Genomic DNA, 18,231 nt, shown 5'->3' on the forward strand with positions numbered 1-18,231 from the left:
CATTTTATATTTTGTGAGTAGGAAGTTATGCATTAGCACATACATCCATTTCATATACACTTATGTCATTCAGATATCAAGCTGTATTTTCTTCACTCACACTTTCCGTAAAGATGACAAATGAGTGCTTTTATTGGTGCACGATAAAAAATGGAGGAAGTTACTGTTTATTAATGCACACAAAAGTTTTGGACAACATTTAGCAGTGTCTATTTCTCAAACCCTTGAGGTAGTTGCAGTTATATTTATAACAATGGATAGGAAATTAAATATTCTACATTTCTGTGCAACTTTAAAGCCATACGCAGATCCAGGACCATGCGAGTGCAAATCTCAGACGTTTACTTTTCAAACCTTACAAAAATGTGCGCCTGAAAAAAAAACTCGGCATCCAGGAAGTTAACTGTTAACTCTGCCCATGACATCACAATGCTTATGATGTCACATTGCTCTGATAACATGATACCAGTAGCTAACAGGAAAACTAAGACAACATAATAGAATTAGAAGTGAATTGTTACAGCTAACATGACTTATGTGGGGTGGGGTGGGGTGGGGAGGGAGGAGGATGCTCACCCATGGACCCGAGAACTGGAATTAACAATACAGCAACTAAAGAAAAATTTAGGTTCTATTTTAATAAGAATACCTATATGAGCTTGTGCACTGATGAAAAATGTTCATAAATGTTATGTCTGGCACACACGGAAAGAAAGCAAGGAATCTTCCTACTGGGTAGTTGAGATGCACAACTAACTGTGAACAGTTGATAAAGGATGACTTCTGTTGACAGTCTGAAAATGAAGTGTGACAGCAGCCAAAACAGTGGTATGGCAAGATTGAAGAGAGGTTATTGTAACTGTTATTCATCTCTTAAACTACTATATTTATTTAAAGCATCATAACATACAATACATTGAAGCTGTATCTTGATAATTGAAAGAATGATTTTTTCTTGTATCTTACATGATATGGCTTCTTTCCAAAAGATAAGGCCTCCCACAGCGTAACACCATAGCTCCAAACATCAGACCGAGAATCAAACTTGAAGTAGTAAATGCACTCTGGAGCATACCACTTCAGTGGCCATTTCCCAGCCTCCGAGGCCTGAAAAGAACAATTGTTAACAACATTTCAAAGACTTGTCTTGTTTTCTGAATGATAAATGTATGTAAAATTACTTTCAGGCATATTCATTAGGGAAGGGTATTCTGAACAAACAGTGTATTGCCATATATTGTGATCTGAGCTGGCATTTTGAGATATGTGTTGCAATATATTGTGATTTGAACTGGAATTTTGAGATATGTGTTGCCATATATTGTGATCGGAGCTGACCAATGACCAAAGGATCTTAATTGAACCATATATTGTGATCGGAGCTGACCAATGACCAAAAGATCATAATTGAACCATATATTGTGATCGGAGCTGACCAATGACCAAAGGATCTTAATTGAACCATATATTGTGATCGGAGCTGACCAATGACCAAAAGATCTTAATTGAACCATATATTGTGATCGGAGCTGACCAATGACCAAAAGATCATAATTGAACCATATATTGTGATCGGAGCTGACCAATGACCAAAGGATCTTAATTGAACCATATATTGTGATCGGAGCTGACCAATGACCAAAAGATCATAATTGAACCATATATTGTGATCGGAGCTGACCAATGACCAAAAGATCTTAATTGAACCATATGATGTATTTGTTATCACATCAGCAGGTTTCCTTATACACTCCTACTCAATACAAGGGTGAATTTGTGTTGTAGCATTCTGTGTTTTCCTATGTTTAATTTTTAGTGGATTCTTTTGCATTTTGTAACATGTCACCATCCCTACTGCAGATATAAACAGCATGTGTCTGCCACATGTCAGGAATATATGAAATATATCCAACTGATTGTTAATTTTGAAAGGTACGTTACTGTTGTCACTAATACTGTACAGACTTTCAAGGGCAATCAGTGTAGTTTCTAAATCCTTTGCTCAGTTCTTACCAAGTCAGTCTGCAGTTCAAATTCAATTCAACTTCAAAGTCACATGTCATGAACTTCTTCAACCAAAAATGCCAAAGCCTTCAATAGAGCTGATCTGAATTTTATTCTTCATCAGTCCTTGAATGATTGACATTATTATATATGTAATACAGGTCCTCAGATTCTCAAACATATCAAGCCAACACTCCAACTCCCAATCCTCACACCTAACACAACAGAGTCCAGCTGACCATGTGCTCACATCTCAAGTCCATGTGCCAATACTAGAATTTCTTCCCGTAGCAATGGCTAGAGCTTGGTGTTCCTAAATGTAGACAAGTTTACTTTCACACAAAAATTAGAGCTTTGACATAAAAATAATTCCAACTCATAATTGTGTCCATAACAGTCAGTATGTTATTTCCATTAAGGATAACAGGAGATTAAAGACGTTTCTTTTTTTTTTGCCTATCAAAGAAACTAAACAGGTAGTTAAATAAATTGTGTCTGCCTTCCTCGTTTGTAATGGATTTGGGGTACTGTTTAACTTATATGCTAGTGTAATACATTGGTTTTGAGATAGCTATGTGAAATAGCTGGGAAAATATGTCTAATGAATCCTAACAGTTTGCATGTTTCTGCTCTGTCCCTGTTTGTACTAGGAATGTCAAATGTGTATGCATAAAGATGTAAATGACTATCATATTATCAAAGTAAGCAAGATATATCCAAATTTAACTTGCATGATGATAATAAACATTAATGTCTTATCATGGTATCAACATTTTGTGAGCAATCCGTAGCAACTTTGAACAGGTATGGGGAAATCATTTACAAAAAGAAATGTACGTTTCTGAAATGTATGATACCAGTACATTCTGATTTTGTATTCGATAGTTGTCCAGCTCAATAAGACTTTTGCATAAGTTACTATTTTGACCCACCAAGTGTCATAGAGTTCTTAGACGGCAGAACAATGAATGCTCAAAATATGCTAACATAATGTGTGGGACCTTGATAACAGTATGTTTGTGTGTCTAACAGAATGTAAGGGAAACACAGAAACCCTCTTGTTTAGGGCGAAACATGAGAATATGTATGATGGTAATGTACATTTCAAATGTGTTTCAAGCAGATGGAGAGGATAATGAAGTGGAAATATCCTTTTTGGGACACGTGAGGTAGTGAGGGAATTGGATTTTAACCCACTTTTTTAATAATTCAGCAATATGATGGTTGGGCACACAAGAAATGCATTTCACACATTGTGTCCATGTAGAGAATCGAACCCGCACTTTCGGCATGACAAACAAAGGCCTTATCCACTGGTAGACCCTACTGCCCATTTTGGTGAAGAAAAAGTAGATTTTTCAGTGGCCTAAGCATGATGATGTCACATGAATTCTGATGTCTTGTGCAAGACAGGTGACCCTGTAGTCAGATTTAAAAGAATCCTGAATTTGGATGCCATTGAAAAGCACAGTATTAGATTTGTTTGCAGTTAAATATTTCAAATAATTGAAACAGTGTTTGCTTGTGTCTCAGTCAAACCTTTCTGATTGTATTTAGCATAAAAACTCATAAAGCCATAGTCATATGTTAAAATGTCCTATACAAATATGAGTCATGGTAGGATAATGTCACATGCATGTGAGAACTGTACATTATCTTCACCTCATCTTAATTTGTTCTGTCAGTTGAAGTGAAATAGGTAATATTTGTCTGAGAATTCATAATTTCAAAAAATGTGATACAAGGGCAGTAATGTAATTTCATGTATATGGGTTCATGAAATCCATTTAAGGAAAGAACAAATTTGAATTCTTCATTTTTAAAAAATTGCGCAGATTATTTTTTATTTGTTCTCTTCTCCAAACATTTGTATATTGTGACCAGCACACAAACCAAAAGATGTAGTTTGAAATTATATGGATTTGGTTTTGTGTCATAATGGTAAGTGTCCTTGGATGATCTCGAATGCAACTCATGATTGACATTCATGACAGTTATTTTGTCTTTTTTCACCATCAGAATATTCTCCACTATGGAAAGGAAGACAAAAATATATCTTTAATACCTTCTGTTCAATGCTAATCAGTGTATTGAAGAATCGCTTTCACTGTAATGTACATTACTTAACGCGGCCCAGTGGCCTACATTTTGCAAAACAGCCCAGTGGCTTACCACGGCCCAGTGGCCTACACTACCAATACATCCCATTGGCTTAACACTGCCCAGTGGCCTCAATTTGCAACACAGCCCAGTGGCCTTTTACCCCAATAAAAACATGAAAACCAACGCAAAGCTACTCGCCTGAGCAACGCGTAGACCTCGTGTGATGAAACGATTTCTTCATCCCACCTTGTAACCTTCTGTCCGTGACTAAACAAGCACAACTTCTCATGCAAAGTCTGCATCCACGGTGATCGGCTTTAACTACCGTATTTACCCTAGATAAATTTATTTATGTTCTAATTCGCTTCGCTCAAACGAACATAAATTATTTACCAAGTACAACATACTTGTAATACAGGGTGCTGTCTCCTGCGCCTCGATATAAAAGAACGGGCCTGTTGATGCAAACCAACTTTACTTCCAACAAATGCCACAACCAAAAACATTCAAATTCCCAAATTCACTGACACTAGGAGTAATGAAGTTATATCGTCATTCACATAACCGTCTTTAGCTGTCTCTGAAGCCCAACGACCATGTCTTTTAAACAGTCTGTCTGGTACACCGGCGTTAGCTGCAGTACTGGCTCCCCGTGAGTGAAAATTGTGCAGTCCGATTTTGGAAGTATCTTCACAGATGTACTTTAATTTTTCCAGGAATATTTCTCTAGCTCTAGTGTAGGAGAGCGGAGATTTTCCTTTCAATTTGTATTTTGATTTACGTTTACAATAACACAGTTGTCTAAATATGTAATGTTCAGAAGACTCTACAAGATCTGCTGCCTCAATGTACCTCTTTAACATAGCAACTGGACATGTAGGAGAACTAGTAAGAGAGATCAAAACAGTTCTCCCGTCTCTGTAAACATCAGTTTTACTTGTTCTGAGAAAAATGCTTATATAGCCTTTTTCAAAGGTAATATCATTTCTTTTAATATTCACTACTTCAGAAAATCTGAAAAATCCTGCATGAGAGCAAAGACATTGATAAGAATCTTAAATCTAGCAAAGTAGCATTGCTTCCGCCAAAGGTATTTGCCAACTTTAACAACATATCAGGTGTGATTGGATCTTTCTTAATCACAGGTTTTTACACAGGTTCTCATTGCTGATTCTTTAACATTAATAACCAGGTTATCTGCGCAAGGATCAGGGAGTCCTGCGATCCTATGTGCCCATGAAATACCATAAACTGCTTCTTTTACGCTACAACTATGCTTACCGCTTTGAATCAGGGAAACTAGATACAACGAAACATGAAAAGATGACGCTGGAAGAAAACTAATATCAAAACTGGAGGCTCATTCTCTCCAGTTCTTACATGCTCTACTATACTTGCTTGTTGTAGCTGGTGCCCTTGATTTCAACACTATATCGGGTAACTTGTCGGCTAAAGTCAGTAGTCTCTCGTCCTGTAGATTGTTTCTCTCACTCCACAAGTCAGTGGTAAACAGCTCTTCTAACTCAATAGGTGAACTAGAAAGTAAATTCCTGGAAGCCAGGGTTTTTGATGAACTCTCAACATTAGTTTTCTCCAAGACTGTGCCTCTCTGTATTTCTTGCGTCCTGTTGGGCTGACCGGCGCAGAACTGCTGCTGCAGGGCACGTGGCTCGCCAGTGTCAGACCTCCCCGCAGAAGAAACATGGCCTGGAAACTGGGTAAGGACGCCTGGAGTACTATCGAAAAGGCTGATTGGGAGGCTGAGTTGTTGGTGGCAAAGTTGGTTGAGGATAAGGACATGGGTTAACGGATCCTCGAGTTCCTCTGGCTTGGGGCCTGCCGAATTCACGTCGTTGACGCTTGCGAAGTTTCTGCCCTTTCAAACCTTCTCTCCTCCTCTGAACTAGAAGCAATATCATCCCCTTCTAACTCTGATATCAATCCCCATCCGGAAGAAGAAGGGTCTGCTAATCTGATGAACTAATTCCTCTTCCTAATAGAACATTGTATACTGTCATAAGTTCCAGACATTTGGAAAAATCCCTCCTGTTACAATGTCTTTCGACCGAATCTAGTCTATCTGAAATGTCAGTGTTGAACTTAAATTGAATTTCATTCCCTTTGTATTTGAAGCTGGGTGTATCAAATTTTCTCACCTTTTTGAAAACACTGAGTGACCTTTCCTCGGACTCGTCGACAATGTCTCTCTTCAATGTCCTCAGCCTGTTGTCCATATAGTCCTTAAACAGCTGACAGGACTCAAAAGGTTGGGAACTGGACTGTCTCGACTCCTGAGAGACGTCCAGAGTAGAGGAGTCTTGTTGATCCATTAGGGACAATAGGACAGAAACCAAGGCAAAGCTACTCGCCTGAGCAACGCGTAGACCTCAAGTGATGAAACAATTTCTTCATCCCACCTTGTAACCTTCTGTCACGTGACTAAACAAGCACAACGTCTCGTGCAAAGCCTGCATCAACAGTGATCGGCTTTAACTACCATATTTACCCTAGATAAATTTATCTAATCACCGTTTGTTGTCTTAACAGTTCAAAAGCCCTCTGGACCAAGAAACAATCATTGCACGTAACAGCATTATGTTAAAATCTTTTTTGCTTTAAAGTGTTCAAAAATCTCCAAAATAATTATGGCTGACTTGAAAGTGAAAAGGCATGGTTAACTTGAAACAGGGCATTCTTTAAATTCTTTGACACACAATGTTTCGGGGTCATTTCAGAACCCTTCATCAAGTTCACCTGATAAGTGAGTGAGTGAGTGACTTTAGTTTTACATCATACTCAGCAATATTCCAGCTATATGGCGGCGGTCTGTAAATAATCGAGTCTGGACCAGACAATTCAATGATCAACAACATGAGCATCTATCTGCGCAATTGGGAACAGATGACATGTGTCATACCAAGTCAGCAAGCCTGACCACCCGATCCCGTTAGTCGCCTCTTACGACAAGCATAGTCGCCTTTTATGGCATCACCTGATGAAGGGCTCTGAAATACCATGAAACGTGTGTCAAAGAATTAAAGGAAGACTTATCCATAAAAGATCATGGTCAGACATAACAACTTCTAAATGCTGCCAAAAGAAATTGAAACAGGCTAGTTTATCAACATAATAACATATCCCGCCACCCTCATTTCTCTCTTAATCTCTCTGGGTTTGATGTGGAGAGTGATAGATAGAATCTTATTGTGTACTTTTGCACATATTTATTCACTGGATGATCCTCTGGTGACGCATGTCAAGACTCATGATAACAGAAAGGAATTCCACAGCTATTCTCAGCATGTCCATGTTGTTGGACAGAATCTGAAATTTGAGGTTGATTTTGTTGATGGTAATGTAATGCTTAACGCTACAGCAAAGGGAGTATACCAGGTGACGTTTTTTACAACATCTATCCAGAGTTGGTCATTTGTGGACAAGATTTCTGAGAAACCACTGCATTGTGATTATATACAGAATGTGGAACAGAAGAGCAATCCAGCCGACTCATTCACTTGTCAGCTTTCTTTTTGCTGCCCACAACCAGTCACTTCCCATCCGCAATAACCAAATAAGATTCCAAAACAAAATATCAACATGAAAAGTTAATTTTGCAATGAATTTACAGAGACTAACCAACAACTTGTAAGTGGATGCCGTTCCTTGGCACAAAAAGCATATCTTAAAAGACATGGTGGCATAGCTCACTGCTTTAACCACTGTCTCCGCCCTATCTGTTGCTTTCACTCCAAGGTCTCTACATGGTATGACCCTAAACATGTCCAGGGCTGTGGAAAATGCTTTTAAACTTTTGTGGAAAAGGCCCAAATATAGTCTCTGAAGAATTTCAGCCAACAAACCTGATCTTGTTCTCTTGGATAAAGCCAATGAATTTATTTATATTATTGAATTTTCTGTCCCTTTTGACAGCAATGTGATTGGCAAGAATCAAGAAACGCATGACAGCATGATAAACATGCGGGCCTTTCCTTTGAAATGTCTTGCTTGCATCCCAAGTACACTGTCATCAAGCTCCCCATTGTTCTCACTGCCCTTGGTTTGGTACCTCCTGATCTTGTTGCGCAGATCAGGAGAGTGGCAGGGTTCTCCACTGGCAGCACAGCCCTTCTGACACTCGGGGTAATGCAGAAGGCTGCAGTAGTAGTCCTCATATTTTGTGGAAAGTTCCTGTTGTGTTAGACTAGGCAGCGTTTCCAAGAAGTCCCATTCTCTGTCGTGGCTGCATGTAGAGGAGGTTGTGTCTATCATCATGAAAAAGCACAATTCGGATGACTGAAGATGTCATGCCTTAATTTCCTTTTTCTTTTGACAGAAATGAATGAAAAGATGTAAGATGTGTAAGATGTAAATGTAAATGGACTTCTTAAAAATTGGAATGACTGGTTAACAAAATAGTTATCATCAGTGTTAATGAATTAGAAAAATAATTGGTATTTATTTTACACATTACAACAGCTAATCTTTTCTTCTCCGAGAAGTAGCAAATTTCAAATAATTCTTTTGCCTCAAAAGCATATCTTTCAAAATTCTAATTCATACCTATTGTGCCGGTGATTGAAAGAGTGACCTTTTTCATGTCATGAAATGTTATGAAGCAAAATAAAATTAGCATGCCAGAAAAAAATAATTTTCTTGTAATGATGCTGTGGAATCAGCAATATGAAAACCACAAGTAATAGATAATTATATAACATATTCAACAGGAGGTGCAATCTGTTTTCTTCTGGGGCATCAAGGTAATCATGCAAGGTGACACCGGAGGCAAATAGGTTCAAAATCCTTAAATCGAGCACTGCATTTTTTGCTGTCCAGTTTGGAACTAATTCATTGAGATTTCAGTTTTGATTCTTTTTATTGCCACATGTATGTCAAATACACACAGACCTTAAAGGAAAAGGCTAATTTCCACATACTGGGAGAATTAACAGAGATTAACAGTCATGGGTCAGTGATTGTGCAGGGTGAAATTGTTACCGAAGGTTTAATGTTTCTCAACTTCCACCAACTGTCATTCATGAGTGAATTGGAAAACAGCTTATACACATATATACACCAAGATGGTAATGGAGAGATATAATTCAGACAGGATAATGTACAATGCAATGTATATATACATATTTATATGTACAAAGATCCCATGAGTGAATGATGCAAACATTTCATTGCATGTATTCATATCTAAACTTCTATTGATAATGTGATTTTTTGGATAAAATTGATATTTTATTCTTATCCTGACTCAAGCTTAGTAAGCTTATCTCCTTCAATGTGAATGATTTCAGAAGTCTTGGGGGACCACATCTGGTCAGACTTCTTTAAGAAAAGTGAATCTTTCAGATTCATGTAGATTTGTAGATATACGAGTATCTTCTTTTAACTTGTTATCTATACCGACATATGGATTATGATAGCTGCCTTTTTGTAAAGAATTGTGACCTTTTCATGTATGAGTATCTTCCTTACTGGAATAGGGTCTTAATCACTCTTGCTAGTCTGGTCTGGATGGTACGTATGGACTTTCAACCCAAACTCTCCAGAGGGAATGTCATGAACAAGTCAGCATGATAAAGGGTGAGATTTCAATCAGCACCTTCATGGAACTAGTAGTTGCCGTGCCACAAAAAGTGGCCCAATGTGGTGAATACCAGATACTTCGTCAGTGGCAATGTCTCTGAGGTAGTGGTTGGCAAACAACGTGTCTGACTTCCAAATACAGTCCTCCATTAGCATCATACTGAGCAGTTTCTGTGCAGGTGTAGACGCCAGACCTCTGACTTCATGTAGGTTGGATGCTCATGGAGGTTCCAATCCTGTGGCTTTGTAGGCCCTCAGTAAAAAGGCACTCCTCCGAAATGATGTTGCCAATCTTCAGACCTCTTCTCGATGTCTTTGTAGACACGGGGATGAATAGGCACTTGAATTTCTTTCTCCTTGTTTTAGTCATTTGAACATATCTGTCTGACTGGGATTCTTTACAATGATGTCCCATATGTCCTAGACGTCCCCAAGTCCCAGATGTATGGTTGAATCGAGTTCATCCAAAGTCCAGCACATGTATCTCTGACATCTGAGCTGCAGTGGCTAGGGCAAGTAGGAACAGTTTTCTGTGTGAGTAGCTTACAGGTCATTTGCTCTTGTGGTTTGTAAATATCACTTGTGAGATGCTGTAAAAGTATATTCAGACGACATGCTGGTGCTCTGAATTTCTTCTGCTGGTCTTCCAGCTTGGAGGAGCATAGCAGAGTGAGTAGTTCTAGCACTTTTGTCAGCTTGATGTCCATCTTCATTGTGATGACTGAAATTGATCACTGCCAGACATGTAGATGGTGTCAAATCTTTAAATTCTCTTGTGTGTCTAATCTGTCTTTGTTAAAATCTGGATGACTGGCAGTTACCAGATGTATTAACAGTATAGTGGTAACCATATTGAACGTATGGCATGATGCATATTGCATTATGAGACATGGACTCATGTCCTGATGTATATTTTATTATTCTGGGCATTTGGTGAGTTCAGTTACATGGACTGAGTCAACTGGGGATCTCCATATCCCATGTTACCAGTGCCAGAATAAATCCCTGAAAACCTCCACAAGTGTTTGTCTTCACTGAACTACCATATGTGAATACCCTTGATACACCAGTTATTTATGATTGAAAATAATTCACAAAATAAAGACTTACTGTTGAAAACAAAGTTTATCACCCATCTGAATTTGTGGTATATTTTAGCAAGAAATTGTATAAAAACAATCTGGTCCATTCTGAACTAAGGTTTGGGGCATTTTGTAGTTGGGGCAATTTGATTTGATTTGATTTACACAAATAATTATGTAAAACTGTTAGTTTTCTACATCTCTGAAACATAGTAATTGAAAATTGGTTATTTACACTTTGGCAATGGATTGACAGATTCTTAGTGTCTTAACCCAAGAACATTTGGGAGAGAAAAATACCAATATTATTTGTAAGAATTAACACATGAAAATATATGAAAGTGCTTATATTTTTCTATGAGTGATGATTAATCTTTCTAACTAGTGATTTGGGTTAAATTTCAATTTGCCAGACGAAATATCTCCAAATTTACTGTAATATCATGTAACAGAAGATTTTTCCCAGATAATCCCTGTCTGTCACATCATATCTGGTGTCCTTTGCACTTACCACAAAACAAGTTAGATTTTGTGATGTCATTTTTTGTTTTTCTCTCGTCATAATAAAATATAGATGATACATGAAACACTTGTAGAATGGGAAATTCTTAAAATATCGCCAGGGCTTACACACGGAAGTCCTATAAACTGTATTCTTATAAAAATAGCAATATTTTATGCAAAGTTTGGATGAAGCATGTCATGTTTGTTTTTCATATGTGTAACACAGTGCAACATCAGTTTTATGTGGGCAAGTGTAAACAATAATGAACCATAACACTTAAGGACTCATAAATTAATAAATCCTGTATCTCATTACACAATATTCATGACAGGACGCGCTGGAATAAACGTAACAGTATCATTTGAATAGAATATGTGATGACATCGAAAACAAGATTTGTTTACAACAAAAGTTTTCAATTATCTTGTCATCACACTGACATCTGCCAATGCCAGTATACAAATTTAAAGTCAGGTAAAATAAGAACATTGAAAATGGTTTGCACTACTTTAACAATTTATACAGGTTCCTAAACAAAACATATTCCACTGTCAAAGAAGTAATTCAGGTACATTAATGAAAATTTACATTATTTAACTCATTAAGGCCGAGAGCCGCGTATATGCGGCAAATTAATTAGCTTCTCACAGCGAGAGTCGCTTATTGGGGGTAATAAAAAGCACCTCTTATTCAGCGAGAGCCGCATATTGGGGGTTACGAAAAGCACCTCTCATTCAGCGAGAGCCGCGTATTGGGGGTTTTGCATTTTAAATTCGTACTGTACCTATAATTTCAATCAGTTTAGCAGTAATGATGAAAGATTAGCTTTTCTTACGAGAGTGGTTACTTTCTGTGTTAATCAGAAGAACTATTAATGTCTTTTGATAACAATTGCTTGCAATGTCAGGGGCTTATACAGGCAAATGAACACATGTCTGCGAGAAAAGGGATTATGAGATGTTGTTACAGGAGGTACGTGTTTGTTACTCGTCATTGGGAGTGAATACTAAGATACTATGTTTGCACATTGATTGAATTAACGGTGACAAAACCATCTTCTACATTAAATCATTCATTCATTCGTTGTAATAGTCCATATAATGAATTGTAGACATAATTAGCAATACTGTATTACACTCATGTTTGTGTTGATTTTAAATAAACCAAGTTACTAATTTAGACCTAATTCATTTTTAAAGTTGACAATAATACATAATCGAATATGAAGTGATAACTCTTGCATCTACTCATAATATACATGTATAGTGCACATAAACCATACAAAGGTAACTGGGGTATTTTGTTCAAGCTGTTTCATGCTTGTTTGAAATGTGATTTTTCAATGCAATTTACATAAGCATTGTGTAAGAAACGTTTGTATTTGATCTCTGTAATTATCTTATCCTGTGTAATGATCACGTGTATCAGATCCATCGTCAATGAAAGGAGGATAATATATCAGTTACGGAATTAATGCGTATAATCATTCAATCAGACAACACTAAATGAGATATGTGAACACCTCTTTCAACCTCAAATGACAGCCTCTGGCCGAATGCATGTCCAGGTAAACTTTTGTCACATGACAAATGTAAAACAAACTAAGGCATTGGACAACCTGTTTTGTGGAGTCACGCCCATTGTCAATCTTCTGAACCTTGTTTGCTTTCAAAACAAATATAAGTATGTCCATCTTCATAAATATTTGGGGAGATTCAACTTCAGGTGTATACATCACAATAAATCAGTATCGTGTTACTTTTTTAAATTCTATAATACATGTACTTGAATTATGGTATTTATTCGTAACAATGTGCAGATTAAGTTGAACTGTTCAGCGAACCATTATGTTTGATGTACAAGTAGTGTACGCAAAAAGTATATGCAAATAAATACCATCTCTACTCAATAGTTGGATTGGGTTATCCGGGGTAAAAATAATCGGATTGTAGCGTTCTGAGTGCTTCAAAGAAAAATAAACTCGTCAAAGTGCTTGTTAGTTCTACGTGTACATTTCAGGCATCCTTACGATTATATATGTTCATGATACACAAACTTTTCATGATAGCTAGAGTTGATAAAGCCAAAATCTAGCATATCGATTGGTCAACGATCTAACCAATAGTCAATCTGTATCCAAGCTGTCTAGTGACCGAACGTACTCTTCGGAAATTTAGCCCACGCCCCATAACCTGTCATTTCCAATGGGACAGGTATCTCATGATACGATTGGTCATAGATAACAAATCAGGGAGTATATTGAACAGTTAAGATACAAAACGACCTATTCGGGAACACTGATGACGCCCATCCCATGATCCTTTGTCTTATGTATGTGCAAGGAATAGCATTATACAATATGCATACATGTATGTTCGTGCGATAACGTATATTTTATGCGTTAAATCTAGATGAACTAAAGCGACAAACTGTGAATCTGTTATATGTAAGTCACAGACTAGCTTCTTAGTACTTTCCTTAAAATATTCAGTAAACACTAGCAATGTATCAGCGAAAACGCTTCTTTCATTGATTATTATGCATGTGCGTAAATTCGTCTTTACTGCCATAGATGTTTTGAACAATTTAATCTCACACAATGATATGAGTGGGACATAATTTGGTTTAAGTATGTCTTACATACAAAGATTCCAAACATGTGTGAAGAAAGGCACACTTACATAATCCCTTACTTTAAGTGCTATTGAAAGTTTCTTGACACTTCTCTGTAATTATCACATATAGCAACTAATTCCGTTGATCCATCATCAGTAAAAGCAGGATAGCATATTAATCATGGTATTGATACCCTTGCGTATCATCATTCAGACTACAGTAATAGGATTATTTAGCGCTACTATTGGTCTTGAAACAACAGTCTCCGGTAAAATTTATACGTAGCCACGCCCCTACTCCCTTATTGAACGGACTGTCCCGGGACAAGCGTAAATTAAACATATGTTGTTATTTTGTCAGACAACCCACTTGATGGTGCTACGTACGCTTCATTCTCTGTACTGTATATGCACACATGGGTGCAGTCTGGTGAACCTTGATAGCGATACGATATCAGACAATACACAAATTGTTACATGATAGTTAGACTCTACAACCAAAACACAACATATCCACTTGTCAACAATACAATAAAAAGTCAATGTATCCAATCTGAATGACCAAACGTGCCCTTCAGAAATTTAGGCCACGCCCCATCACCTTGCCCTTCCTATGTGACAGGTTCTCACGATACGATTGGTCAAAGTATCAGCCAAAATAATGAGTAAGTGATATATAATGCGTTACATTCGTGATATTTTATCCCATCACATGACGGGAAGCTTTGTTTAGCATCGAGTAATGATAAATGTATCATGCAGTATGTATGTGTATGAATGGTGATGTATGTTTACAGCGTTAAGTTCAGATGAACACAGTGACAAACTATAAATTTCTATATGCTCCATGTTACTTACACACCTATTGATATTTCCTTGAAATAGTCAGTAAGCACGAGCAATGTATTGTCAAAAAATGTGGACGATTATAATGCAAGTTCCCCCCTCTTCTTAAACCTTATTATAAATAATATATTATAATTCAGTCAATACGATGAGAGAGACAGGAGGAATTTGTATATTTGTTCATCTCGTACGTACAAAGACCGCGTAGGTGTTGATAAAAATACAGCACACACTGGCAAAGGGGTATAAGGGACACATGTAATAAATTACATGAAATGCTGTAATATATGTATTCACATCGGCCTCTTTTCCATCTTTACGACACAATTAAATAATCAGTACTTGTTTGTGAGACTACACAGTTTCCTGTCATATCCGAGACCTGCCAGGGAAATCAGGCATGATTAGCACTAATTAGCCTCGTCGCAGCAATCAGGCAGTCAGCGAGGGGTGCCAGGTGTTGGGCAGTGGAGCGGCTCCAGGGCTTAATGAGTTAAACTTAAATTGGACTTTGAAACAATCAGCATACTTTTGGACAATAATTTTCTATCTACCTAGTAATAATGTGCCAAATATGTTTTTAGTTTTCCCTTATTTAATGACACACCAATTGCTTGAAATCACCCACCCACTAATAACATAAGTAAAATGTAAACGAAGCCAAGTGGCAGTCAAATGAAATAAAACAAGCAAATTGTACTAACAGTACAGATTTCAGTTAGAATCACATGCTGTTGACTCAAACTTCATTATTATGTGAAGTGAAATGGGGCTTAACGTTGTACATAAGAAGAAATGCATGCAAGTGTACGTGTGTCTGCTTGTACTAGCCCAGACTTCAGCTGGTTTGATAGTGCAAGCTCACTAGACATGTACAGACTGCAAGTAAGATCATACAGTGTTGAGTCAAACTTGACCTCATTAAGTATGGAGTGAAAATTTACCTCATAGTAGTTACTGTCTCTGTTCAGCGCTTTGGACATGCCAAAGTCACTGATCTTGGCAAATCTCTCTGTTACAAGAAGTACATTCCTTGCTGCTAGGTCTCTGTGAACAAATTTTCTGGCTTCAAGGTAGGTCATGCCTTCAGCTACTTGCTTCATAAGTAGCACCACATCTGACTGTTTCAGGTCCCTGCAGGAAAATCAAGTCAAAATAATAATGTTTAAAAAATTTGCACTATGGTCAAAGAAATGATGCACTAAGTGCAATATCTCCATGTAACATAATGATTGATGGGGCTTCATAGGATGACCTGTAACCAGAAAAATGTCAACCTTTAGAATTCAGCATCACATACTTTCCAGACATGGTAAGTAGTATACATGATGGAGGTTCTATTCCCAGTGACCTCTAAAAATCATGATCCGCGAGTGGAGGCACCGCTTGGTGTCCCTTTCAATAGCCACATATAGGAGCCTAAATCTCTAGGGCACCAGTGAGTTTTGGCAGTCAATGTCAGAAGAAGACCAAGTGGGTATGGTTATAATCTATGTTCAAAACATACACTCAAACATATGTACACTTTTTGTCTACTCCATGAGAAAGAGGTGCCTGAGTTTGGCCATTTCAGTATTTTTGCCGTCCTATCGGTCAACCGCTGGTGTGTTGGTTGGTGTACAGTGCTTCCAGGTCTTCCATATGGCTTTCTAGAGCAACATGGTGACTAGGGAAACACCAGCTGGCAACACTGTCATGGTTTGCTCTGTACAAGCCTCGATCTTCCCCAGATGATTGAAGTCCTTGATGGTGGGCGAAACAAGTGCTATCTCATTAGTGGGTCAGAGGGTTGACAGTTCTGCAGCAAATAATATGGTGGTGCTGGGGAGTGATGTCAAAGCGGCAGGCTCTTGCTATACCACACAGAGCCACCAAAATGTTTTGACATCATTTCCTGGGAGCACACTGTAAAGGGAGAGCATTTCTTGGATCTGGTCTGGAGACAAATTTCTTTATGGTGGTGTGGTTATTGTTTCTGGGTATATTTCACAGACAGTGTCCATCCCCTCCCATCCTTTCCCAACTGTTTCACATCCTTTCACAATCCTTTCCCATTTTCTCCCAATTCTTTTCCCATCCTCTCCCAATCCTTTCCCATCCTCTCCCAATCCTTTCCCATCCTCTCCCAACGCTTTTTCATCCACGACAAATCCTCTCCAACACTTACCTGGCTTGATATCTCTAGATCTGACCTACTTTCTATACAATGCTGTGAGCCTGAGTCAGATCATTGGCTTGACCTACTTTCTATATATGCTGTGTGTCCAAAAATGGTATGTGCATGGGCGTTTAAACATCCATTTGGAGACTGGTGTACCTTATGTGTCTACAGCATGTGGTGCAACGCTTTGGGTCAGTTAGTTATTTTGTATGTATAAATTATGTGCTTTTGTGTTAGATGTTACATGTTCCCATATTCTGAGTTTGTACGCCTAGTAGTATGCATAGTTCTTTCACCTCTATTCATAGTGATTTATTTTAACATTGTCAACAAGAGGAATGAGTCGATTTATAAATACATACAGATCTTTATGTCTTCTTTGTAAGGACAATTTAGTGAGAGAACTGCACAGCCTGCAAGTCACACGGCACAGGTTACAGTGTACTCTACTTTCGTGACAATCACAATCAGACCCAATCAATCACAATCAGAATCTCAGATTCTCTCTACATAGATATGACATCTTGATCAGGTACTAGAATACTGACAGAGAAAGGAAAGGATTATTTTCAAGGAAGAGTTGACTATTTTGTGAAAACACTTTCTGACTGTGAAATTAGAAATGACAGGTGAACACACAGAGCAATGGGAAAATGATATACAAATGGAATCCTCATGCTATAATGAGTTCTTGCTAGATTTCCTAGACTTTTTAGCTGAAACAGGCGCTAAGGAGAGTGATAACTTATCGGTAGTACAACAATATGCTGGAGATGAAATACTTAACAAGATACAGTCAGCAGGAAGGGCATCTCAAGGAGCCTTTAAGAAAACTGCTTCACAATTGCGATTCCACACAATCAAGGGTTATTTCCCTGATCATGCGCACAAAGGCTAAGGCGGAGGCAGCTAAAATTAGCCTTTAGTTTGCACAAGGGGAAACTGAATTGGAAAAACTGAAAGCCAAGCTTGAAAATTCAATGAAACTTTTGAAATCTGAACGAGACATTGTAGAAGCTGAAGCTGAGTTGTGTGCAATGCAAGATGTACAAGACAATGTACATCTGTTCATGATGTCCAGGTAACTGCACCACAATCTTCTGTACATGATGTTCAAGTCACCATACCACATCAAGCAGTTCACGTTAGTCCAACCACTGTCTCTCAACCGTCCTTACCAAAAAAGACTGTCTTCAACAGCATGCTCAATCCTACAGCTAACAGTTATGTCCCAAAGCAACCTCATCAGCACTTACAGAATTTTCTAAGTTCTTGAAAGAGAAAGACCTCTTACTATCTAGACTGTGTAAATTCAATGAC

The 18,231-nt window shown here is 37.9% G+C and overlaps 1 protein-coding gene and 1 pseudogene across 1 annotated transcript in view; both read right to left on the minus strand.

The window, feature by feature from the left end:
* LOC137291108 (tyrosine-protein kinase SYK-like) overlaps positions 1-18,231 on the minus strand; it is a 172,289-nt gene that overhangs the window by 22,855 nt on the left and 131,203 nt on the right. The window contains exons 13-14 of the mRNA XM_067822390.1: positions 15,695-15,884; positions 967-1,107 (exon numbers count right to left, since the gene is read on the minus strand). Of these exons, the coding sequence (XP_067678491.1) occupies positions 967-1,107; positions 15,695-15,884 (331 nt within the window). The remainder of the gene's footprint in view (positions 1-966; positions 1,108-15,694; positions 15,885-18,231) is intronic.
* LOC137291088 (uncharacterized) lies at positions 4,614-6,437 on the minus strand (annotated as a pseudogene).

This window comes from Haliotis asinina, chromosome 7 (genome assembly GCF_037392515.1).
Source record: "Haliotis asinina isolate JCU_RB_2024 chromosome 7, JCU_Hal_asi_v2, whole genome shotgun sequence".
NCBI lineage: Eukaryota > Metazoa > Mollusca > Gastropoda > Lepetellida > Haliotidae > Haliotis > Haliotis asinina.